Raw genomic sequence first — 27,752 nt, 5'->3', positions numbered from 1 at the left:
GCCCTGGAACATTCCAAACTAACTAACTGCAAAGGCTAAAGCAGGACTTTTATCCTGATAGGAGCTAAAGACTGCAGAACTTGCCCTGTGCCCTCGGACAGTCTGAAAGCCGCAGGGGTATTCACCATGGCGCTGGCCATGGGTAAACTGAGGCCATCTTGGTGTTATAATCCATAGGCTCCCATTTCTTCTTGAGCCATTCATCAGAAGAAGAGACTCAGTAAAAAATAACAAAGAAATAACTGCAGATCCTGGAACATACTGTGTTATATTACGTTTAACTCGAACATAACTCTCTAGTTTCAAAGCACCCTAGTTGGCCATTGTAAGCTCACAGCCCTCCAGGACTCATGCTATGTCATGTGACTGGAATGAATGCTTTCCTCCTCACTGCCCATCTGCTGTGTTCATCCTTCAAGTTTCAGCCCAAAAGTCAGATGTCTTGTGAGAATTTCACTGACTCTCCCAGCCAGCATCAGGTGCTGCTTCTACCAGATTCCCATTCCTCTCTTATAGCACATATCACTCAATATTATAATTATCTGTACATCTGTCTGATTTCTGACTATCAGTTCCTTAAGGCCTGTGATGGTAGCTCATTCGGTTTGTTCTGACTGGAACAAAGTAAGTACTCAATATAAGTCTGTTGAATAAATCAACGTTGAGCAGACAGATGGATGAATGAAAGAAAGAACTCCGTTTGAATTAGGAGCTGAGCCACAGTAGACTTTACTTTGCAATACTACATTAAGATGATATAACATAGCTACCCAAATTACTGTTCCCAGAGTCCCCAGCTGGTCCAACTGGTTAACAGGACACAAGGACAACTGGTTTCTAAGAGTCCACCCTCCCTTGTCCTCTGTGAAGCTTGCTCCAACATTGTACACACTGCCCACTGAGATCAAGGAAGCAATATGGTCCTTAGTTGCATTCCAACTGTAGTAGATACATTTGGGCTGCCCCCTGCTCAGAGTAATTTTATTTTCCTCAATGATCATCCAAAGAGTCCTCCTTATCTTGCTGAATCATTAACTTCCCCAGTGGGTGATTTGCTCCAAAGCAAGTAGACCTCTCTGTGCAGGAATGTACTTTCTTAGACTATTTGTTATGCTAATCTCAGAGTGAGTCACTTTAGCAATTACATCTCTCCATAGCAAGAAAAAATAGTCACATTCTTTCCTTATGGTTAACACTTCAATCCCGGACTTGGCTGTGGTGTGCCCTAAAGTGTTAATCTGAGAAAGACCTGGATTTTTGAAAATTCTTTTTATTGTATTCAAGAATTCAGACCGGTTTCCTCACCAACTACAAGAGAAAAAGAACCTTGGCAGAGATGAAGGTTGACCCTGCCCCACGGTGATCCCCACGGGATGGTTCCTGTACTTCTGGCTTATCTCTCAGCATCAGTTTCCTCCAGTGTTGATTTAGTATTCACTCATACTTTGGATAAACACTCATCTCCCTCCTGTCAAAACTCATACTGCCTTCTGGGCTATAGCTGAGCCACCTTTCAGCTTTTGTATTTTCTAGATAAGTTTAACTATTTCCAGGAAACGGCATGCTAGACTTGCTTGAATCATTACTAAATTCTGATGTGTATTTTGTAAAAGTCCTCTCCAGACATCACCGTTCTTTATCAACATAAAAAAGTACAAAACCAAGACAATCAGGTGCCATTTATTAGCATGCAGACCATTATATGAACTCAATACACATGTATCTAGCTTTAAAGATGTCTACGGATTAAATGAATAAATAAATAAAACAACCTAAATCTTTCATTCTGGGAGAAGAAAACCCCATGAAAGCCTGATACATTGGGTCTCCCACAAAAATGACAAAAGTGTTACATGGCAATGAAACCCAATAATTCAGGGGAAAATACCATCAAGTGCACACTCACCCACTGTGTTTCATGTGTGGTGGTTTATCCATTCGCACAGCCAGTTTGATTTTTAAGTCAGAGTCCTGGCTATTTTTTGGAACTATCATTCGGTGCAACTCAGCTGCCTTGGAGCTGTTAGGAGTTGGGTATAATACCACCTGTAGGGAACACAAAAGGGAATACTTCAGTGTATGCTACGGAGTGCCTACGGATTGTCACCGAAGTCTTTGCTACGAATTTTCCTGTTTGAAAAGAAGGTGTCAATGCTTCAATGTGTCTAATACACACCATTTGACTCCCTCCCACCACAGCAGATGGATTTTCAAGGCAGGCTCATTTATTTTTTGACAAATATGTGTTTTCATATTATCACATAATGAGTTTTCTTCCTGTGTCACTTCCTAATGAATTAATAGCACAGCAAGCGACAGCTGAATTGACAGTTGAAAAATACTTAATGGACACCTATAATTTCAAGAATCCTCTAAACTCCTCACGGCAAAAAAGTTCAGAAAGAAATATTCATTGAAATTACAGATAACATGCTTAAAAAAAATGTGAAGCAGCACTAATATGCTTCATTGCAAAATAGTATTAGTGGAAATCACATCAATTAGAGATGAAAAAGTCTGACCACAACACATTTTCTGCTCTAGATCAATACCAAAAGATTTTTTTTTTCTAACTAGATGTTTTCAAAACTATAACCATGCTATTTTAATGCCTGAAACAAAGTAATTATTTTTAATAAAACTGTCAAATTACCAAATGATTATTTTACAACAGTACAGCTCCACAAAGCCAACACAGCAATGAAAGCCTACTCTTTGGATGTTAAATGCTATACAGATAAAACAATGCATTTTTTCCCTTTCAATCAGTCATAAAACCGTTTAGACATAGCCTACATCTAAGCCTCAACGGATATTTTAGAATGGCATGCGATGTATTCTAAAGGGCAAGACAAAGGTATAAAATGTAGTGCACTAGAGCTAAACCATTTTTATTTTAAACCAACACAGAAGGTAAATACACCTGAAGTTTGGATGTTAATGAAGAAGTATAAACATGCTCACCTATGCTAAAACTATTTTTAAAATGTACTTGGCAACTAAATTTGACATGCCCTGCCCAAAAAAAAAAAAAAAAAAAAAATCCTCATTTCATGCATGAGTGGAAATATTCACAGAGAAATCTTCTTTAAGCAAGGCTCTCTCTCTCTCTGGGAAAGACAACATCGCCAAGAAAACTTTGCTCCAACTGTTCTCAACTTGCCAGTTGTTAAATTCTCCAGCCTACTTCTCCAGCCTATCCTAAAAGCCACAGCTATGCTGAGTCAAGCGTATCTAGACGCTCAAGCATATAAATGATTTGTTCAAGAACAAATCAAGTGGCATTTGTGATGTTTTAAAAACTTATCACCATCCTCTAGAATTAGTTCTCTTTGACCGCTAAAATACCCTACAGAATATTTTACAGATTCTTTCTTAAATGACAAAAAAGAAAAATGAGTCGATAATTTTCGGCTCAAACCAGTAGTCAAAGGAATGTCATATTAACTTAGAAGATGACAGAAAAAGAACGAAAGACCAAGACAGAGCATATAGATCCTAGTAAGTCTGAGGAATTCTTTCCCTTCATTATTCCAACCCTACTTTTTATTTTTTTTTAAAGCATGATCTGGCTACAGATTTTATTCCTCTTTATTCCTTCAATGTCTATATAAAAATTGGTATTGTTTCGATCTCTAAAAGTATTTTACAAGAAAAGAATGCTTAAATTAATTTTTTAAAATAATTTCTCCTTGTCTAAATGCCAATGTGGGGTTACGGAATGAGATCCCAACAGAACTAATTGCAGGTGATCCGCAATTAAGAATCATTCCAGTATGAAATACCACACTTTCTGCCACGTTTCATTTTTCTCAAGGGTGTTTCTAACTGAAGTCAGTGCAAGGATTTACTGCTCAGCCCTGTTCAACTAAAGAAGCCTTTGAATGCCGAATCTGTGGCACTACAGGACACACAAAGATAAAAGGGTATGGATGGCTAGGATCCCTCAAGGAGCTCACAGTCTCTTATTATCAGAATCCTCAGATCTGATAACTGAAAAAATTCCAGGTCTATCAAATGGAGGGAATACAGGGAGTTAGCTATATATGTGAGAAAACAGAGAAGCCAAGCAGATGATGGCAAATAAACCCAGATATAAACATGTTATCAGGAGGGATCAGTCCCTGGAGATGGACATCATGCTTGGTAAAGTAGAAAAAAGAAAAAGGTAAAGTAGAAGGTCAGTGAAAAAGAGAAAGACCCTCAATAAGATGGATTGACACAGTGGCTGCAACAATGGGCTCAAGCATAACAACGATTATAAGAATGGTGCAGGACCCTGCAGTGTTTCATTCTGATGTGTATAGGGTCGTTATAGTTGGAACTGGCTCGAGGGTACCTAATAATAACAACAAACAAAAGCAGGAAACTGTTACGCACCTGAGTGATGGAAGGATAATATTATCAGATAATTGATAACTGTATGGATGCTATTGTGCCCAGCTACTGAAATGCTGTAATTTGTTTGTTATAGCATCTAGCAGTACCTGACATATTAATACAGTGCTTTATAAATATTTTACTTAAGTACTTACAGAAATTTCTTTCATGATAATCAGTGCTATTTCAATGGTACTTACTTCATGTTCAGAGAGGTGTTTAAAGTATTAAAATATTTAACAGAAATAAAAACTGAAGTTCTCCTGTATTCTAGACTCACATCTAAATTATCTTAAAACTCTGTAAAAATAGTTCACTTCTTATATAGCAGTGTATTCTGTTCTTTGCTGTTCATTTCTCTTAACCTTTCTATATACATTTCTGCTTCTTCTAGTTTATTTTTGTCCCTAACACTTTAAATGTCTTGTCAGTTAACAAACTCAACGGTTTCTTATCTTAAATATAAAGCCAATGTATCTTCCTCATAATAAAATGTCAACATCACTTGTCATCTTTGCTAAAGTGTAATGATAAGCACAAAATGGAATTTTAGGCTTTGTTTAACATTCTGTCAAATTTAATATATAAGAAAAAATAAAGCTCAAAAATAAAATGTAAAATATGTACATATATATGCATGGTTATGTTTAGAACAATATGGTATCCAGAATAATCTTTTAAAATAAACTTGTACCAGTTGGCACCTCTATATTATTTTCCTTTGATTAAAGCCAAGCCATGTGCATTTGTGTACACATCATATTAATCGAAGTTTGTGAACTATGAATCCATGACTCCCTAAATTTTAAACTCTATCCCAACGGACATCTGCATTCCTACTATGAGCTAAAAAAACTGAATGGTGTGAAATATATTTAGGCCCTGGGGCTAGAAAAAAATTCAGAGCCTTTTCCAAAAAATATTTCTTAGAGAAAAAACGAACAATATATGTCCATTTCCAGTGCTTGCCCCCCCTCCAAAAAATAAATTTTTTTTTTTAAAAGAACTTCAAATAATATAAATGCTCATTATATCTTCTACCATGTCAATTCTCTTTATCTCCTCGATTGCTAAGATTCCCACGGAACACCTACTTTAAGAGTTAGGAAAAGAAAGAAAAACCCCCAAAACCAAACCTGTTGCTCTTGAGTTAATTCCAACTCAAAGCAACCCTATAGGACAGAGTAGAGCTGCCCCATAGGGTTTCCAAGGAGAAGCTAGTAGATTCAGGCTGCTGACCTTTTGGATAGCGGACAAGTTCTTAACTACTGCGCCAACACGGTTCAAGGTGGACCCTGTAATTGAGACCAGGGTCCAAACAGGTAGAAGAAAAACCAGGAGAGCAAAATGCAGCAAACTCAAAGAGGAGAGTGTTTCAGGGAGTCAGAAATGGCCATCAGTGCCACATGACAATCAGAAAAGTGAAGCGCAGAAGAAACTGAAAGGATAGCTTGCATAGTTTAACAATAGGGAGGTCACTGGAGATCTCGACTAGAGGAGGTTTAGGCAGGCCAGGCTGCAATGGTTTGAGGAACCAATTCTATTCGAGGAGTCAGAGAAGACTTCACTTAAGTCTTAAGTGAACAAGACCAGACAAGTTGGGCAAAATCATTTCAGCTAGAAAGACAACATGTGCAAAGGCCGGGAAGATGAGGATGGTCAGATGGGTTGAAGAGGGTAAGGAAACTGAAAGGTTGTGCTAAGAGATTGGACTAGAAAGAAAGACTAGGAATAGAGTGTAAAAGAAGGAGTGTTTTGCTAAGGAGTTTGTACTTTATCTTACAGGTAACATATAATCAAAAGATGTTTTTAAGCCAGGGAAAGACATAATCAATTTTTCAGACCCTCGAATAAAGAATAATCTCTATCCAGCTGAATACAGGAGTCACGTGACTTAATTACTGGTCAGGTATCCTCATATCCCACTGAGAGGTGGACTGGCCCTAAAAATATCCTTAAGACAGAGTAAGAATAGACTGAAAGACTAATAAGCTGGAATCATGTTTAATTTTTTATTAAAATTCCTTTGTGACAACAATCAGATGTCCTTGAGACAGAGGGGATTTTTAAGCAAATGCCTGAGGGACCATCTCTCCAGATAAGGACAGCCTATCTCTAAGAGAAACCTTGACTTTTTGGGCTCCGTTGACATTTTTCTCTCTTTCTTACTGAGCTGACAGAGGTTTTATAGTTTAGCAAAGATTCACAATGACTGTTTCTTCTGAGCCATTTCAAGTACTTCCTTGAAACCTTAGGACCTTGAGAGAGCATGCATTGTGAAAGGACTGACTGAATTTACTTCGTTTCAATCAATATTTATCACTTGTTAATAACTAGCACTAATTTCCTCCAAAATACATAGTTCCTTACTAACATTTCCCAGTGTTTTAGTACGTTTGAGGTTGCTCAGTCTAAATTATTTCTGCTTTGGTTTAATATCACTGGCTCACGTCCTCTTCAGCTGATAAAGAACACCTGTTCACTCTCACGAACACAATGCTCTTTTGTAGACCGAAAGATCAGCATTCGGTCTTCTGTCAACCTTATTGTCCATAAGCTAAATCCAGTTCCCTTTATTTTCAAAGCTGGAAAGAGTCCTGGAATTTACAATACGGAATTGATCAAACTCCGAACCCCTTACTAAATGCGTACTTGACCTGACAGAGAACCACGATTCTCCTTCCTTCTATACAGTACGTTCTTTATAAACTACCCCCCCCAAAATAACAACACTGTCATCAAGTTAATTTCAACTTATAGTGACCCCATACTGTTTTCAAGGCTGTAAATCTTTACAGAAGCAGACTGCCGCATCTTTCTCCCATGGAGCCGCTGGTGGTTTCAAACTGCCGACCTTTTGGTTAACAGTAGAGTGATTTAACCACTACGCCACCAGGGCTCCCTCTGTGTAAAAGAAAAAAAAAGCATTATGCTAATTATATACTTTTTCCTGGCAGCTTGTAAAAGACAAAGATTAAAAGCTCTGTTGTTTTGGCATACTGAGGGGCTGGAGAGAGGGCAAGAGAGAAAAAAAAAAAGGTATATAAGTTATTCTCAAATCTTTCTGACATCTGTACTTAATAATTAACTACCATGGGAAGGAACACTTGGAATGCACTTAACGGAGTAGGCATAGGGAAGGAGCTATTGTGTCTTATTCATCCTTGGTACATAGGGCAATTTAAGCCGGAATCTTTAATTAAGCCATTCTTCACCATGGTTCCCATGACATCTTACAGTAGACACCCAATAAGTATCTGTTGACTGGTTAGTTTATTGGTTGGTTGGATGGAAGGATGCTTAAAGAAATTAAAATTTCAGATTTAGGCAAACCTACAACTGACTCTGCATTAAGAAGAAAAGAGAAAAACGATTGCCAGCTAAAGTACTACTAACATTTGATAACAAAATAATGACAGCAGTAAATGCCAGAATTTGCATGTCATACATTTGCCAGTCTTTAAACATCTATGAAACTTTGATCTTTCCATTTGTAGACCACAGTAAGCAGAATAATCACTTCCCAAAGAATGTCCACACCCTAATCCCAGGAACTGTGAATACCTTACCTTACATGGCAAGGTGGGTTTAAGGTTGAAGATGTGATTAAGGATGCTGACCGCCTAACTCTGAGACAGGGAGAGTGTTATGGGCTACCCAACTGGGCCCGATATAATCACAAGGGTCCTTAAATGTAGAAGAAGGTAGAACAGTCACTGTTGAAATGATGTGATGTGAGAAAGACTCAATGAGTCATTGCTGGCTTTGAAGATGGAAGGGGGTCAGAAGCCAAGGAACGTAAGCAGTCTCTAGAAGCTAGAAAAGCCAAAAAAAAAAAAAAAAAAGGATTTTTCCCAAAGGTAATACAACCCTGCTGACACCTTGATTTTAACCCAGTGAGGTCCACTTGGACTTCTGGCCTCCAGAACTTTAAGATATAAATTTGTGCTGTTTTAAACACTAAGCTTTTGGTAATTTGTTACTGTGGCAATAGGAAAGTCATGCATAGACAATAAAGCTGAGATTTAATTATAAAGGAAAAATCGACCTGCCTTTTAAATTTCTTATTAAGTACATGATTCAAAGGTATTTTTAGACAGATTTCTATCACTAGCTGTTTCTGATTACTTGAACATTTATTTTCTTAGTTAAGGCTTATTTCTCCTAGAGTTCTGAAGCATTCTACTAATATGAAATCTTTTGGGAATATCTTTCTTTCACTTTGAGTTAATTCATTTAGTTGAAAGCTTGGACTTTCCTTTCTTAAATCAAAATTCTTTTCAAAACAATTAACCCTGAAGCTGGTTATTTTATTTTTTTTAGCATGAACTCTACCAAGCATACTGTGCTTCTAATAAATGTTAAGTTTTATATACTCAAATAACTAAGGATTATTTATTCTATTTCAAAGCTTTTCTTGAAGATTTTGAAAGACATAACCATGTTTGTTTGTCACTGTATTTTTCCTGGCTAAATTAAAGAAAATGGTCTCGATTCACCTTTGTATATTACTTTTATTGCTTGTAAGGTATGGATTTCATACTTCTTGGATGGAACAATATACTCCATCATGGCTATATCTATATTTCTTAACATTTATCTAGACAGGAAGGCATCATTACTATTCTTGATATACTCCCCTCAGCCATAAATTATGAATAGCAGTAACCTTTAAATTTCCTTACCAATACAGTTTCCATTAGAAGACTGTGCATGAGTAGCTTTATGGCTTTTCTTTTTACTAGTCTAGTTATAATAATGCCTGGCATTTATGGAGAACCTTTCAAATGAGCATCTGTCTCACAGTGCTTTGTGAAATTTAAATTAATTCTCACATCATGTTTAAAAAGTAGGCATTACTCTTGTTATGTAAATAATTTGACACTGAAGTTAAATGAATACCTAAGGAAAATTACTTTAAGAAAACAATAGGCACTTTGCATTTTACATCCTCTCCTCAACTCAGCACATTATCCCCTTAATTATTTCAGAAACATTAACATAATTTATTTAGTTTCCTTCTCACTCTTTTGATTAAGTACTATGAGACTCCTTAGTGTCAAGTCAATTTTATTTCTCTCAGTCCATAACGTATGATGGTATGATGGAAAGAAGTGAGTAAAAGATAATGTCTAAGCTTGAGTAACTTCAGTAGCAGTCTTAAACTGAAGAACATGGAACCTATAATTATAGCAGAATGTTTTGGGACTGGCTAATTTATAAGGAGTCACTTGGTTGCAACAATGGGCTCAAGCATAACAACGATCAGGAGGATGGCACGGGACCCAGCAGTGTTTCGTTTTGTTGTACACAGGGTCTCTATGAGTTAGAATCGACTTGACGGCACCTAACAACAACAACACTGGGTTGTACAAACAGTTAAATGCTGGACTAATAACTGAAGGTTGGCAGTTCAAACTCACCCAGAGGTGAGGCCTGACAATCTGTTTCTGAAAGGTCACAGCCATTGAAACCCTATGGAACAGTTCTACTCTGCATGTATGGGGTTGCCATGAGTCAAAATCAACTTGATAGTGACTAACAATAACAGCAGCTAATTTATAGGTTACAGATTTATATTAAAAAGCAACTACCAACCTGAAGAATAGGAAATTTGACTTTCAATATCTCAACAAGATATCTATGCAAGGTCTAAACAATTAAAACCTGACAGTTTACAAAATGATAAGACTTATGAAAACCTTCCTGATTTGTCACTTAAATAATGGGATACAAAGATAGACAGGAGAGTATGAGAAATCTCAGTGATATACTTTCATATGCTCCAAATAACTGAGTGAGTTCAGAAAGGTACATGATAAGATGGGAGGGTGGTGGAGCATGAAGTTCAAGGCAGGAGAGAGACCCATGAGCAGAGGAACAGAGGTTAAGTGACTTGCTCATGACTTAATGGCTCCTATGGCAGGGCCAATCCCAGAAAGATCAAGTGCTTCGAAACTACATAACACTTTTCTGATAATTTATGGGTCAAAGATGGCGTAAAAAAATAAAAGGAAGTATTCTGAACTCAATGAAAGTGAGAAAACAAGGTATAAAAATTTGTGAGCTGTCACTAAAGCAGTATTTAGTGGGGATTTACAGCATTAAATGCCTATATTAGAAAAAAAAGAAATCCCTCAAATCAATGACTTCAGCTTCTACTTTAAGGAAAAAAAAAATTTGCAAATTAAACCCAAACCAAGTAGAATAGAAGAAATAAAGATAAGAGCCAAATCGATTAGACAGAAATCAGCAGAAAGGAACTTCATCAGCTTGGTAAAGAGGATCTACCAAAAACCCACAGCCAATATCATACCTAAAGGGAAAAGACTGGATGCTTTCCCCCATAAGGTCAGGAACAAGACAAGGATGACTGCTTTCACCACTTCTTTTCAACATTTTATTGGAGATTTTAGCCATTGCAATAAAGCAACAAAAATAAATAAAAGGTATCTAGATTGGAAAGGACAAAGTACAATTGTCTCTATTTGAAGATAATAGGATTGCCTATGGGGTAAGCCAATGAATCTACTAAAAAGCTAATAGAACTAATAAGTGAATGTCTTAGGCTGGGTTCTCTAGAGAAGCAAAACCAGTGAAGCATACACACACACATATATATATGTATATATATATTTATAGATATATATATATACAAATATGTGTGTATATCTATACATACGTGTGTGTGTGTGTATATACACTGAGCTTTTTTAGAAATTGACATACTGAGTCTTAAATTCATAGGCCAATGACCAAAACCAAACCAAACCCAGTGCTGTCAAGTCGATTCCGACTCATAGCAACCCTATAGGACAGGGTAGAATTGCCCCACAGAGTTTCCAAGGAGCACCTGGTGGATTTGAACTGCTGACCCTTTGGTTAGCAGCCGTAGCACTTAACCACTATGCCACCAGGGTTTCCATAGGGCAATGAAGGGGACCCAAAATAGCCAAAACACTTGGGGCGGAAAAAAAAAAAAAAAGGAAGTTGGAGGACTATCACTATCTGAGTTCAAGACTTATTATATGGATAGAAATATAGATTAATGGGACAGAATAGAGAGTCTAGCAATAGATCCACAGATAAACAGGTAACTAATCTTTAACAAAGGTGCTAAGGTGATTCAGTGGAGAAAGGACAGATTTTTCAACAAATAATGCTAGAATTTTCTTCCCCAAAATTTTCTTTCTGACAAGCAGGAAATAATTCTTTCCAGTAGATCTTCTTTATTGACTAAATATATTTCCTTTTGAACAGCTATCTCGATTCTCACCTGCCTCAAGGTTAAGAGAAAAGTAAAATAGATCAGCTTCATATCTGAAAGAAATTAGACCTAATAGCCATGGGGCAGCCTTCGTGTATAAGCTGCTTTTCAGGAAGAAAGTTAATTTTAGAGGATGTCATTAGACTACTCGGATCTGTGTAAAGTTACAACTGGAGTAAGCTAAACACTTTCTATTGTTGGAAAGCAAAAGCTAAAGCGCTAAGTGTCACTGTAGTTGTGAATGTACGAAGTTGGAAGAAACTGTAGTTAACATGTCTCCAACAAATGTTTCACCACTGGGAGTCCAAAGGCACGATGACTGCGTACCATCGGATTGTACCCCTTCATGAGGCCCCTACATAAGTATCCCCTTCTCCATGAACTAGGCTATGATCACTCTCACCTTTACCCTATCAGCTTTCTCTTCTTCACTGGTTTCACAAAGATTTTAGTGACAGCCACAATCTGAGTCTTAATAGTGTCTTAAAAAAAACCCAGTGCCGTCGAGTGTCTTAAATGGAGTTACTTCCTGTAAACTCAACCAACTGTGCTAGTAAACTCTTTAGAGTTAAAAGAACAAAATCACTAGCAAGTAGAACAATAAATAGATAATCCGTGCATACACTCAAACATACACCCACAACACAGCTTACTTTTTTTTTTTTAATCAAGGTATAACATACGGCACACACATTTGAATCTTTACTCCAAATTACTTTGAAAATATTTGCTTCTTTATCAGGATTCAATTTTTAACAACTTTACAGGGCAAATACTCAATTTCCTAGCGAGATTGTGTAGTTTAAGCATTTCCTATATTCCAGACACTGTTAGGCATCTCTATAGAATATGACACAGTTCCTAACGTCAAGAAATTCATATTCACAAAAAGGGGAGGAAAAAACACTTAAAAGATTGTAATTCAATGAGCTAAGATGGGGCCTGAATAAAAGGAAGGGAAACCACTGGCTCATTCTACAGCGGGGAGATTTTACACAACAAGTATTGCTTGAACCATCTTGAAAATGGAATGAGAATCTGACAGACAGACTTAGAGGAGAAAGGTAAGACCTAGGAAATGAGTGTGTGCAAAGACCCAGAGGAGTAAAAGGCTTCTGCTGAGAAAATTATACATAGTTTAATATGGATTTAGTATAGGTCATATTTGAAAAACCCTAGTGGTTAAGCATTCGGCTGCTAACCAAAAGGTTGGCAGTTTGAATCCACCAGGCGCTCCTTGGAAACCCCTATGGGGCAGTTCCACTCTGTCCTATAGGGTCGCTATAGGATTGCTATGAGTTGGAATTGACTAGGCATCAATGGGTTTGGTTTTTGGTTTATATTTGAGAAACGGTTAAGAGTCTGGGAATTAGGTGGTGGCAAAATTTAGATGAAATTTGCATTTGAATTTTCTTCTGACATAAATCAGATACATCCTAGGACCGTCATCAAATGGCTAAGTTGGAAGGGAGCGTGAACCAGGTGCAGAGGAGCTAAGGTTAGTGAATACTAAAGTTGTGTTTAGCTGAACTTTGTGTGTCCTGCCTACATTTCAAATTGCATAACTGAGCCTCGGATTATTCATTATCTTCTTTCAAATGGGAAAAAAAATACCTATGATGAAAAGCTTCACTAATCCTTTATGGATACATATGTAGACATAAAATGCTGGCAATTCTTTAGCCTAGAAAACAAAGTGCTTTAAGTTTAAAACATTCTGCTCTAACAATAATGTGGTTTTTACATAATCACCCAGAAGTAAGGAAGGAGTACAGTGGACGTCTAATATTTGTTCTACCTGGGACAGAGGTGAGCCTCCATTGTCTGAGGAAATAGTGAAGTGTCAGCTTCTGCTACTATAATTGCTCACACGAAGCCTCCATGGAGGATGCCTGTTCCTAACTTTCTTCCCCGATTTAGTGGTTAGAAACTGAGAAAATGCTTTCCTCTACTTCAACAGTGAGGATCCTGGCCAGCTCCTCAGAGATCTAAGGTAAACTTGCTGCGGGACAGTTGATGCAAGTTCTCAAGTCACCTTTCCCTTTAACGTCAGAATTGAAAGAACAAGCTCCCTCTGTAACACTTCACAGCACGATTCATGAACCTGCCATAAAATTAGTTGCTACTTGAAAAAAAAATTTAAAAGGAATTTGCAAACCATGTATGAATTTTTCTGGCCCTTCACCTGTGAGATTGGACTACGAAGTCTTGTGAGGGAACTGTTCGCTATACGAAAGGACTAAAGGAGGAAGGAGAACCTTTCGGTGATTTTTAGTTTCAGAAAAGCAATTACTTCTTGCTAAAATAACAAAAATAAAAGTCTCCTGTGGAAGGTGAATTGAATTAGCCATGTACGAAATGCAACCGAACTTCCATTCCATTTTGCAGCAAATTATATTATTTACTGACTAGAGTAGCAGCCATCTAGTCCTGGCTATTTCAGTAAAATTGGACGTTAAATTCTTCTTTGATATTGAAGAAAATTACCTACAATTATGATTTTGCCAGCAGCTTTTCTAATGCTTTTTGGATTCATATGTACATGGATAATCCTTGCATTTCTTTTTAAATTCTAAAATACAAATTTTGTCTGCTTGAGTAAAGGAAATGTCTAAAGAGATTTTTATGAATTTAACTGCATGATTATTCACGAAAAATTAGGGTGGTTAATTATTCAATATCTGTCATCTATTCCTGATGTATTTTTTCATATGGAGAAAAGTTCTAGGATAACTGCCTATAAGGCAGGCACTTAGAGACACGTTTTAAATTCTCTAATCCTAACTAGTTATATATGGGGGATATCAGCTAAATATGCTGCTGCATTTAGCTAAAAAAATAATGTAGCTCCTAAAAATTTTAACAAAAATGAGGAATTTACAGAGAACTCAAATCGACCAGAACTATATAGATACGGAGAAAAAAAAAAAAAGCATATATGTACTCCAGGCAAACAACAGGGGCAAGAAGGGAGAAATGAGACTGACTAGTGAAGCAGAGGAAACCCTGGTGGTGTAGTGCTTAAAAGCTACGGCTGCTAACCAAGAGGTCAGCAGTTCGAATCCACCAGGCGCTCGTTGGAAACCGTACGGGGCGGTTCTCCTCTGTCTTATAGGGTCGCTATGAGTCAGAATCGACTTCAAGGCAATGTGTTTGGTTTGGTTTGGTTAGTGAATTAGAAGGAGCCCTGGTGGTTAGAGCACTTGGCTGCTAACCAAAAGGTCAGCAGTTGGAACCTACTACTTGCTCCACAGGACAGAGATGTGGCAGTCTGTTTCCATAAAGATTTACAGCCCTGGAAACCATATGGGGCAGTTCTACTGTATCCTATAGGGTTGCTATTAGTCAGATTGACTCAACTGCAACAGGTTTTAGTGAATTAGAGCTCCTAAAAGGAGACAGTAGAAGAATACTGAATATACCATGGACTGCCAAAAGAATGAACAAATCTGTCTCTGCAGAAGTATAAACAGATTGCTCCTTAGAAACAAGGATGGTGAGACTGCGTCTTACATACTTTGGACATGTTGTCAGGAAGGATCAGTCCCTGGAGAAGGGCATCATGCTTGGTAAACTACAGGGTCAGTGAAAAAGAGGAAGACCGTCACTGAGATGGATTGACACAGGGGCTGTAACAATGGGCTCAGGCATAACAACAATTGTAAGCATGGCTCAAGAATGGGCAGTGTTTCGTTCTGTGGTACACAGGGTCACTGTGAGTTGGAACTGACTCGATGGCACCTAACAACAACAAAGGTGACAGTATTTCCTTCTAAAAAAGATGGTTGTTTGAATACAACAATAAACAGCTTCTCTTGTCAAGTTTCAGAAACAAACAAAAATTGTACATATTCTAATAATTCCTCGGATGGCTCTCCTTTGATACTTAAGCAAACAGAGGAAACAACAATGGAAAGGACAAATATACAAGCTGATTTTTACTTGCAACATTCAGATTTGATAAGTGGCTTAAAAGATAGTTTCTTTCAATAGAATAATCAGTTCAGCAAAGCTCATTTATTTTAATATTTAATATGTATCTGAAATTGACCACAACTTGCTGTTCCCAAATAGTATTGACATGTAGAAAGCATAATGACTGTCACTTTGAACTATTAAGTTTGACTATATCCATATTACAAAAAGAGCCCTGGTGGTACAGTGGTTAAGAGCTCAGCTGCTAACCAAAAGGTTGGCAGTTTGAATCCACCAGCCACTCCTTGGAAACCCTATGGGACAGGTCTACTCTGTCCTATAGGGTTGCGAGTACGAATCGACTGGATGGCAATAGATTTTTTTTTTTGTGGTTTATTAATAAATGTTGAATAGAAGTACAAACACTCAAACAGTAAGAAAAACATGAGAGAAACAAATAAAATGAAAATTTTAATTTCAAGAACATTACCATTGGGAATTCCAGAACACTTAATTGTGCTCATGAGGAAACTGTACATAGAACAAGATGCAGTCATTCAAACAGAACGAGCGGATACTGCATGGTTTAAAATCAGGAAAGGTGTGTGTCAGGGTTGTATCCTTTCACCATACTTATCCGATCGGCATGCCGAGGCAAATAATCTGAGGAACTGGACTATATGAATAAGAATGAGGCATCAGGATTGGAGAAAGTCTCATTAACAACCTGCGTTATACAGATGACACAACTTTGCTTGCTGAAAGTGAAGAGGGCTTGAAGTACTTACTGATGAAGATCAAAGACCACAGCCCTCAGTATGGATTACACCTCAACATAAAGCAAAAATCCTCACAACTGGACCAATAAGCAACATCATGATAAATGGACAAAAGATTAAAGTTGTAAAGGATTTCATTTTACTTGGATCCACAAGCAACACCCAAGGAAGCAGCAGTCAAGAAATCAAATGATACATTGCATTGGGAAAATCTGCTGCAAAAGACCTCTGTGACATGTTAAAAAGCAAAGATGTCACTTTAAGGACTAAGGCACAACTGACCCAAGCCACGGTGGGTTTTCAATTGCCTCATATGCACGTGAAACCTGCACAATGTGTAAGGACTGACAAAGATTAACTGATGCCTTTGAATTACAGTTTTAGTGAAGAATATCGTGAATATACCATGAACTGCCAGAAGAATGGAGGCCCTGGTGCACAGTGGGTAAGACTTCAGCTACAAACCAAAAGGTTGGCAGTTCTAATCCACCAGCCGCTCCTTGGAAACCCTATGGGGCAGTTCTACTCTGTCCTATTGGGTTGCTATGAGTAGGAATCAACTCAACAGCAACAGAATGGCCAGAAGGACGAATAAATCTGTCTTGGAAGAACAGCCATAATGCTCCTGAGAATGGAAGATGGCAAGACTTCCTCTCACATACTTTGGACATGTTATCAGGTGGGACCAGTCCCTGGAGAAGGACATCATGTTTCGTAAAGTAGAGGGTGAGCAAAAAAGAGGAAGACCCTTAAAGAGATGGACTGTCAGAGTGGCTACAACAGGGGGCTCGAATATAGCAACAATTGTGAGGATGGCATGGGACTGGGCAGTGTTTTGTTCTGTTGTAAGTAGTGTTACTGTGAGCCGGAACCAACTTGAAGGCAACTAAAAATAACAACTACTTCTCTCGAAATTTATATCTGAGAAGGGAGCAAGCCTTTAGCCTTTTTGCTGTCTTGAAATATTTAATCAAATTAGAAAAGATAAGATGTCTGGCACCACTGCACTGTAAGTGAAAACAGATTCTCTGCTTCTTGTGTTTCCTTCAGCCATGTGGAGGCAGATGCATCAGTCTCCTCCTGTGTGTACTGATTATGTGGGACCAAGCCATAAACTCAGCTGTATGAACAGACAGTAGGTCTTTTTTCTAACAACTATCAGAAAGGTCTCATGACAACATTTCTAAAACTAAAAATTTATTTTGGTAGAAAGGCTCTAAGATTTACTTTGTATCCAGGATCTCCATTCAGCAAATTAGTTATCTAGTATAATAAATAAATAAATAAATAAATAAATTTTTTTCTAGTATACTATGCAATAATTCATTCTGAAACTCCAGGGTCCACAAATAGATGTTACATGGGACTATGACTGAGACTGTCATATGGTTATATTAGATAAGCCTTTCTTTTGAAGGTTTTCAAGCCCAAATCATCTTGATTATAATTCTGGGTGCTTGACTGGTCAGCTATTCACCTGCTAGGACATACCCATAACTGTTTCCTGAGAAAAATCCCTGCTCATCCTCCAAGTGTTCCCTTAGCACCTGGTGGAGGGCTGGCTACCAATTCGGATGAAACATCTCCATATGCCACCTTTATGTCCCTAAACAGGCATTTGCATCTGCCATCCACAGAGAGAATCTGTAAACCAAGTCCTTGCCAAAGAACACAACCGTCAGGTGTCCAAGGCCCATGTAAGTTTGAGCTTTACATTTACCAATCTATACACTACGATCATTTTGTTGTTGTTGTTATTCTTATAAGTCACTAGTTCTCTACCCTGGATGCACATTAGTATCTCAGATACAGCTTCTATCTGTGCATCTCACCCCAATATGCACATAAGAATCACTTGGGAAATGTTTAAATAATACCCCTTCCTGAGCCTACCCCAGACTAACTAAAAGAAAATCTTGGGTGCGGGCCACAGCCTGAGTCTTAAACTCTCTTCGAGTTGGTTCTTAAGTACACAGAGGGTGGAGAAGCACTAACACAAATAAAAGTACACTGGCGGCTAGAGAGAGAATGAAACTCACACTCACAAAATTCAAATCATCGTATAAAATGGCTTTGTTGTTTACCTCACTCATTTTACAGACTAAGGAGCCTGAAACCCAAAGAATAAATGCCTCCGGATCACAGAGCCACTTAGTCGCAAATCAAGACAGTCAATCTTACTTCAGTCTAGAAAAACTGATCACATAAGTCCTTCTGTTATTTGCTTAGGTGAGAGCCATTATCTGATGGATTTGTTGATGAAAATCTCCCCATAATGACTGAACCATAGCTTCTTAGGTGATTTGCACTGTTAGAATATAAAAGAGAACTTTTATCTTCTATCACACTGAGGTGCTCTTGGACCGGGTAATCAAACATACACACTTACTGGGATATATTCCAAGGACAAAAAAGAACTGCAAAAAAAACACTGAACTTTATTTTGTAAGTTTATTGTTCATAGTGGTATTGGTACAGTATTTCTGAAACTATTTTGCATGTATTCTAAGACAGAAAATAAATATATTGATTTGTTGTTGTTGTTGCCATTAGGTGCTGTTGAGTCAGTTCCAAGTCATAGTGACCCTGTGCACAACAGAACGAAACACTGCCTGGTCGTGAGCCATCCTCACAATCGTTGTTATACTTGAGCTCATTGTTGCAGCCACTGTGTCAATCCACCTTGTTGAGGGTCTTCCTCTTTTCCACTGACCCTGTACTCTGCCAAGCATGATGTTCTTCTCCATGGACTGTTTCCTCCTGAAAACATGTCCAAAGTATGTAAGACATAGTCTCGCCATCCTTGCTTCTAAGGAGCATTCTGGTTGTACTTCTTCTAAGACAGATTTGTTCGTTCTTTTGGCAGTCTGTGGTATAGTCAATATTCTTTACCAACACCACAATTCAAAGGCATCAATTCTTCTTTGTTCTTCCTTATTCACCGTCCAGCTTTCATATGCATATGATGTGATTGAAAACACCATGGCTTGGGTCAGAGGCACCTTAGTCTTCAAGGTGACATTTTTGCTCTTCAACACTTTGAAGAGACCCTTTACAGCAGATTTGCCCAATGCAATGCGTCTTTTGATTTCTTGACTGCTGCTTCCATGGCTGTTGATTGTGGATGCAAGTAAAATGAAATCCTTGACAACTTCAATCTTTTCTCCGTTTATCATGAGGTTGCTCATTGGTCCAGTTGTGAGGATTTTTGTTTTCTTTATGTTGAGGTGTAATCCATACTGAAGGCTGTGGTCTTTGATCTTCATGAGTAAGTGCTTCAAGTCCTCCTCACTTTCAGCAAGCAAGGTTGTGTCATCTGCATAACGCAGGTTGTTAATGAGTCTTCCTCCAATCCTGATGCCCCATTCTTCTTCATATAGTCCAGCTTCTCAGATTATTTGCTCAGCATACAAGATTGAATAGGTATGGTGAAAGAATACAACGTGGACACACACCTTTCCTGACTTCAAACCAATCAGTATTCCTTTGTTCTGTCCGAACAACTACCTCTTGATCTATGTAAAGGTTCCTCATGAGCACAATTAAGTGTTGTGGAATTCCCATTCTTCGCGAAGTTATCCATAATCTGTCATGATCCACACAGTTGAATGCCTTTGCATAGTCAATAAAACACAGGTAAACATCCTTCTGGTATTCTCTGCTTTCATCCAGGAGCCATCTGACTTCAGCAATGATATCCCTGGTTCCATGTCCTCTTCTGAAATTGGCCTGAATTTCTGGCAGTTCCCTGTCAATATACTGCTGCAGCCGTTTTTGAATGATCTTCAACAAAATTTTGCTTGCATGTTATATTTATGATATTGTTCTATAATTTCCACATTTGGTTGGATCACCTTTCTTGGGAATAGGCATAAATATGGATCTCTTCCAGTCAGTTGGCCAGGAAGCTGTCTTCCATATTTCTTGGCATTGACGAGTGAGTGCCTCCAGCACTGCATCTGTTTGTTGAAACATCTCAATTGATATTCCATCAATTCCTGCAGCCTTGTTTTTTGCCAATGCCTTCAGAGCAGCTTGGACTTCTTCCTTCAGTACCATCGGTTCCTGATCATATGCCACCTCTTGAAATGGTTGAACATTGACTAAGTCTTTTTGGTATAATGACTCTGTGTATTCCTTCCATCTTCTTGTGATGCTTCCTACGTCGTTTAATATTTTCCCCATAGAATCCTTTGCTATTGCAACTCGAGGCTTGAATTTTTTCTTCAGTTCTTTCAGCTTAAGAAACTTCGAGCGTGTTCTTCCCTTTTGGTTTTCCATTTCCAGCTCTTTGCACCTGTCATTATAATACTTTGTCTTCTCGAGACGCTCTTGGATTTAAAAATGTTTTTTTAACTATGAAGTGATGATATATAGGATCTCTTTTTTGGGGGGGGGGGCTTTTATACATTCTATATAAGGACCACTTTGGAAATAAGCCTATTTTCTCCAGTTGATTTCAATGAATGGCTGTACTGTACCACATGCTACACTAGTCAATAAGCCTTTTCTGATACTAAAACTGCTTTCTTTCATATCAGCCAAAGGTCCACTCCAAGCTGAGAGAAGAGGAGGCTGGATGGGCCCTGAATTTCTTGGTGGAATTCCTCAAGTCAGCATGTTCCCCCTTAGCAAGGACATGGGCTAAGGGGAGCATGTTCTAGCCCTCAAAGAAAGAGGGATTAATGAACAACTGGCATGCTGTCCAATCTTCGTGAGGCCTGCAGTTATAAAGGAGCTGCACCCTTAACCCACTTTTCAACATGCTTCCCTCTTTCCTGGACTAGGGTAGAAAGGCTGGGCTGATTATTGCGATGTGTCAGGGAATGGCAGTTGTTGACTCCCTAGGGTAGAGGAGCCTTGATCCTCTCTCTAACACCATTGGTAGCGGGCCATCTTGTGCATGTTGTGTTTCCTCTTGTTTACCAGGCTCGGTTGTGGAAAGCCTGTAGCAGCTCATGTGACTGCTTCTCCGGCATCGCATCTGCTGGTGCTTCTTCCCTCCAGCACTCAGTGAGCATCCACTTCGTGCCCAGGAAGCAGCGATGCCAGTTGGATAGGGGCACGAAAACCTGGTAGAAGAGGCTGACCTTGAGAATAGGTACCAGCCCAATCACAGGCTCACAGTTTTCTAGAGCCTGGTGGAAGATGGTGTTCGGATTGTGTTCAGTGGTTGCCTGGTCCTCTGCAGAAGCAGCATGGTACTTCTCAAATTGCTTCCTTTTCACAGTTTCCAGGGTCTGTAGCATGAGGAACCTGGCCAGCACTTTGTTTCCTCCTTTCGTCATCATGTTGGTGAATTTACTGACCACTGGGTCTTCAAACACAGAGCTTATTTTGGTCGCTGGGGCATTTTTGATGACCTGAGTCTTACTGAGCTCCTGCTCATACTTTTCCTCCTTAGTCAGCTTGGCCATGGGCTTGCGGTAATATTCCTTATCAGTCTGGGGATCCTGGTATTCAGGGCCATAGCAACTCCATCTCACTTGGGTTAGCCCTGGAAGCTGCAGGACAACACTCTGCACACCCAGGGCCAGGCCCGACCACCATCACACTGATACACAGAATATTGACTTTTAAATTCCATTACCACTAAAAAGAATCAGGGCTAATTACAGGTGTGGTGCAGGGGGACAAGGTGAGCCTGTAACATCTCATGTACCAGAAAGCAAAGACTGATGGGCCCATGTTTAAAAAGAAAAAGGAATGAAGAGGAAACACACACACACACACACACACACACACACACACACAAGCCTTTGGAACAATATGATCATCACAAAAGAATAATTACAGAAATTGATTATAATACACTGAATTAAAAAAAAAAATGAGTTTGTAGATAACACCACAGGTGAAAGGTAGTTGAAGAATCTCTAAGTAACACCCACAGATTTTTATTAAATACGAAAGATAAAAAAGGTGTTTTAAAGGGAAGAGAATTGGAAGATGCCTCCTTAACCAAGTGATCATACTTAACACTACCAGTATTGGCAAAAATTGCTATTATAGGACTCCGGATACGATGCAACGGGAATACATCTAGGTGGTGTTCTTGCTGAAAATATTTACGCAAGGAAACAGCAAGAGAAATTCAGAATGAGAAACAGTCTACAGAACAACCACTCTGAAGTCTTTAAAAATGTCACTATCATGAAAGCAAGCAAGCAAGCAAACAAACAAACAAAAAAAAGGAAAACAGAACAAAAGGCAAAGGGACTCAGTCTAAATAAAGGAGACTAAAGAGCCATGACAAACAAATGCAATGCATGATCCTTGACTGCATCCTGGACTGGGGGAAAACCAGCTTTTAGAGAGATTTTTGGGGTTAGGAAACTCTGAGTATTGACTATATATCACATATCTTGAATCAACATTAAACTTACTATTGTGATAATGGAATTAAGGCGATAGAAGAAAATGTTCTTTTCTTAGAAAATACAACCTGAAGTATTTTGAAAAAATTACTTCGAAGGCTTCTTTATTATAATTTTTTTTACTTAAGCTTTATATTTTGGAATAATTTAAGATTGACAGAAAAGATGTAAAGGCAGTATTGAGGGTTCCTGTATACCTCTCTCCCAGTTTCCCCCATAATTAACAGCATATGTTATTATGGTACATTTGTGAAAACTAAGATGCTTACATGGCTACTTTACTATTAACTAAACTCTAGACTTTACTCAGATTTCACGTTTTTCCATTAATGTCTTCTTTCTGTTCCAAGATCCAATCCATGACATGACACTGCATTTATCTGTCATGTCTCCTTAGATTTCTCTGCTCTGTGACAGTTCCTTAGACTTATGATTTTGACAGTCTTGAAGAGAGCTGGCCTGGTATCCTGTAGAATGTTCCCCCAGCTGGGCTTGTCAGATGTTTTTCTCATGGTTAGACTGGGTTTACACTGGGGTTTTTAGAAAGAATTCCAGAGTTGACATGTATCCTTCTCCTCACATCGTATTGGGGGTACATGATATGCGTATGACATCACTGATGGTGTTAAGTTTCATCATTTGGTTAAGGTAGTGTTTCTCAGGTGACTATTTTTCCCTTAGGCTACTTAGATCTGCTCCTTCTCCTACCACCCCCTCAGAGCAGTTATGGCATATATTTGTAATACAGTTAAATTCAATTGTCATTAGCTGCATTCCATGCTGGGATGCCCTCAGATTCTTGTTGATATTTGTGTGTTTTAACTTGCATACATTTAAGTACATTCTTTGTGATACATAGTTCCATGAGTTTCAGCAAATACATACAATCATGCATCCAACATCCCAACTGTACAGAACAGCTCCTTAACCCCAAAAATTCCCGTGCACCCTTTTGTAGTCAACCACACCCCCCTTGCTCAATCTCTGGGAAACATTCATCTGTTTTTTGTCCCCATAGTTTTGTCTTTTCTAGAACAAATGGAATCATAAAGTATGCAGTCTTTTGGGTCTGACTTTTTTTACTTGCATTTAGGTTTCAACTATGTTGCTGTGTGAGCCAATAACTCATTTCTTTTTATTGTTGAATAGTATTTCATTGTATGGTTGTACACAGTTTGGTTATCCATTCTCCTGCTGAAGGGTATCTTCATTGTTTCCAGTTTTTACCAATTTTGAATAAAGCTGTTATAAACATTCATACATAGGTTTTTGTGTGGACAAAAACTTTAAAAACACTTGGGTAATTACTGGGTGACATGGTAAGTCTATGTTTAAGTTTACAAGAAACTGGCAAGTTTGTTGGAAAACACTTTGGAAGTCTTCCGAAATGGCTGTATAATTTTACTTTGCCACAAATGAATGAGAATTCCTGTTGTTTTGCATCCTTGTCAGCATTTATTATTGTCAGGTTTTTGGATTTTAGCCATTATAGTAGGTGCACAGTGGTATCTTGTTGTGGCATAAACCTATTTGTAAGTGCTCTGTTTCTTGCCTTTCTAAAAAAAATGCTTTATTTTGGCTAAAACACAAATTTTTAATTGGGAAAAAACCCAACAAACTTTACTTTAGAAATTTCCTTAGTTTCCTAGTGCTGCCACAATAAAAATACCACAAGTGGGTGGCTTTAAAGAACAGCAATTTATTGTCTCACAGTTTTGATGGCCAGGAGTCTGAATTCAGGGCATTGGCAAGGCTACACTCTCTCCACTCATCTCAGCTTCTGGCAGCCTTCATTGTTTCTGGGTGTTCCTTGGCTTATAGACGGATCCCCACATGGCATGTTCCCCCTGTGCCTGTGACTCTCCATGTCTGTTTTCCCTTTTCATAAGACACCATTCAGATAGGATTAGGTTTAAGACCCACCCTATCCACTATGACCTCATTAACAGAGCAAAAGAAAGCTTTATTTCCAAACAGGGTCACATTCACAGGTACAGGGGTTAGGACTTCAATATAACTTTTTGGAGGACACCATTCAATCCATAACAGAAACCAAGATCACTAGATATGTATTGAAACAACTTTAAATTATAGATTTTAGATTGTGTATGGTTTTTTCCATTCAAATTAAAAGAAAAACTTATTGTTTCTAATTATAAAAGTAGATAAGTAGCTCTGCCATCCAAAAATGGTCACTAATTTTTTCTACTTGTGTGTACATCAGCACTCGCCTAGGCTACAAAATGTCTAACCACCTAATGTCTAAAGCAGAATGAGTGTGAGATGTTTGAGAACAAGAAAGAAAGCCAGGCATGAAGGAAGGATAATAGTAAGCAACGAGGTAAACAGGAGATAAATTTGGGGAGAGAGAGGCCAATGCATGTACATCAGGGATTCTTCAATTTTCGTGTGTATCAAAATCACCAGAGGGGCTTGTTACAACAGGCTGCAGGGCCCCACCTTCAGAGTTTGAGAAGTAGCAGATATAGTGCGGGTGCTGCTAATACTGCTGGTCCAAGGCCACATATTGAGAATTCCTGTTGAACATTCTACACCAGGATAAGAAGTCTGATCTCAATTTCAAATAAAGAAGTCATTGAGCATTTTAAGAACAAAATGAGGTGATTTGGTTTGAATTTTAAACTGATCATAGTGGCTGAAGGTTGACAGATGGTTCATATGGAACAAGATAGTAAGAAACTAGTAAGCAGGCTATTATAGTAATATATGTGAGAAAGCATGGCCTTGAATTAGGGTGGTAACTGTGGAGATGTTAGATGTGGATAGATTCAGGATAAATTTAGGGAAAGCTGACAGAATTTGCAAATAGATTGTGTGCAAGGATGAGGGAAGGAGAAACAATGATGTCTAGGTCTGGCTTGATAACTGCTTCTATGGAGAAATCTGTGGGGTAGGAATCAAAATTTCTGTCTGAAATATAGAGGCATATCTGGGAGATATTGTGGGTCTGGTTCCAGACCACTGCAATAAAGCAAATATTGCAATAAAGAGAGTCACACAGTTTTTTTAGTTTCTCAGTGCATATAAAAGTTGTTTACACTATGCTGTAGTCTACTAACTGTGCAAAAGCATTAAGTCTAAAAACATGTATGAACCTTAATTTAAAAATACTTTATTGCTAAAAAGTGCTACCCATCATTTAAGCCTTCAGTGAGTTGTAATCTTTTTGCTGGTGTAGGGTCTTGCCTCAATGTTGATGGCTGCTAGCTGATCAGGGTGGTGGTTGCTGAAGGCTGGGATGGCTGTGGAAATTTCTTAAAATGAGACAACGATGAAGTTTGCAGTACCAATTTACTCTTCCTTTCATGAAAGATTTGTCTGTAGCCTGAGACACTGTCTGATAGCATTTTACCCACAGTAGAACTTCTTTCCAAATTGGAGTAAATCTTCTCAAACCCTGCTGCTGCTTTATCAACTAAGTTTATGTAATATTCTAAATCCTTTCTTGACATTTCAACAATGTTCACAGCATTACAACCAGGAGTAGATTCCATCTCAAGAAACTACTTTCTTTGCTCATCCACAAGAAGCAACTCCTCATCCATTAAAGTTTTATCATGAGATTGTAGCAATTCAGTCACATCTTCAGACTCCACTTCTAATTCTAGTTCTCTTGCTATTTCCACCACATCTGAAATTACTTTCTTCGCTGAAGTCTTGAACCCCTCAAAATCATCCATGAGGGCTGGAATCAACTTCTTCCAAAATCCTGTTAAGGTTGATATTTTGACCTCCTCCCATGAATCACGAATGTTCTTAATGGCATCCAGAATGGTGAATCCTTTTCAGAAGATTCGCAATTTACTTTGCCCAGATCTACCAGAAGAACCACTGTCTATGGCAGCTTTACAAAATGTACCTCTTAAACAATGAGACTTGAAAGTCAAAACTGCTTCTTGATCCACAGGCCGCAGAATGGATGTTGTGTTAGCAGGCATGAAAACAGCATTAACCTCCTTGGACATTGCCACCAAAGCTCTTGGGTGAACAGGTGCATTGTCAATGAGCAGTAATATTTGGAAAGGAATTTTTTTTTTTTTTCCTGAGCAGTAGGTCTCAACAGTGGATTTAAAACATTCAGTAAACCATGTTGTAAACAGGCATGCTGTCATCCAGGCTCTGTTGTTCCATTTATAATGCACGAGCAGAGTAGGTTTAGCACAATTCTTAAGGGCCTTAGGATTTTTGGAATGTTAAATGAGCACAGGCTTCAACTTAAAGTCACCAGCTGCATTGGCCCCTCACAAGAGAGTTGGCTGTCTTTGTAACTTTGAAACCAGGCATTGACTTCCCTCTAGCTATGAAAGTCCCAGATAGCATCTTATTCTAATATAAGGCTGTTTCATCTACACTCAAAACCTACGGCTTAGTGTAGCCGCCTTCCTCAGTTATCTCAGCTCGATCTTCTGGACAACTTGGGGCAGCTTCTACATCGCACTTGCTGCCTCACTTTGTCCTTTTATGTTCTGGAGATGGCTTCTTTCCTTAAACCTCATGAACTGACCTCTGTGTCTTAGGCTGGGTTCTCTAGAGAAGCAAAACCAGTAAAGCGTGTAAGTATGTATGTATATATATATATATATAGAGAGAGAGATTTATATCAAGGAAACAGCTCATGTGATTGTAGAGGCTGGACTGTCCCAAGGCCATGGATCAGGACAGGGCTTCTCCTGATTCACGCAGCTGCAGGGGCTGGCGAACCCAAGATTGGCAGGTAAGCTGCTAGCTCATGTCCCAAGAACTGGAGGTCAGATGAACCAGAGGCAGCTACAGGATCCAGAACAAGCTAAAAGCCTTGGCAAGGTGAGCAGAAAGGAAGTAGGTGGCAGAGCACGGAGAGATGAACGCTGAGGGGGTGGTGAGCTGCCATAAGCCCCACTCCCATAGGTACCACTCAGCAGATTCCATCATGGAGGAAATCACATATCACATTTCACATGTCAAATTTCAATAGGGAGATGATCACAACATTATACAACTGCTAAAACACTGAGAATCATCGCCCAGCCAAGC

General features: G+C 38.6%; 1 protein-coding gene and 1 pseudogene across 2 annotated transcripts in view; both read right to left on the bottom strand.

Annotated features, from left to right (window-relative positions):
• Window positions 1-27,752, bottom strand: part of CADPS2 (calcium dependent secretion activator 2) — a 608,633-nt gene that overhangs the window by 250,525 nt on the left and 330,356 nt on the right. For both annotated transcript variants that reach the window (XM_049893894.1, XM_049893893.1), the window contains exon 8: window positions 1,907-2,046. In XM_049893894.1, the coding sequence (XP_049749851.1) occupies window positions 1,907-2,046 (140 nt within the window). The remainder of the gene's footprint in view (window positions 1-1,906; window positions 2,047-27,752) is intronic.
• On the bottom strand, window positions 15,524-21,887 carry LOC126082078 (28S ribosomal protein S7, mitochondrial-like; annotated as a pseudogene).

The sequence above is a fragment of the Elephas maximus genome, chromosome 8 (genome assembly GCF_024166365.1).
Source record: "Elephas maximus indicus isolate mEleMax1 chromosome 8, mEleMax1 primary haplotype, whole genome shotgun sequence".
NCBI classification, from domain to species: Eukaryota; Metazoa; Chordata; class Mammalia; order Proboscidea; family Elephantidae; genus Elephas; species Elephas maximus.
The sequence above is the reverse complement of the archived record's forward strand: the minus strand, read 5'-3'. Positions and strand labels throughout refer to the sequence as shown.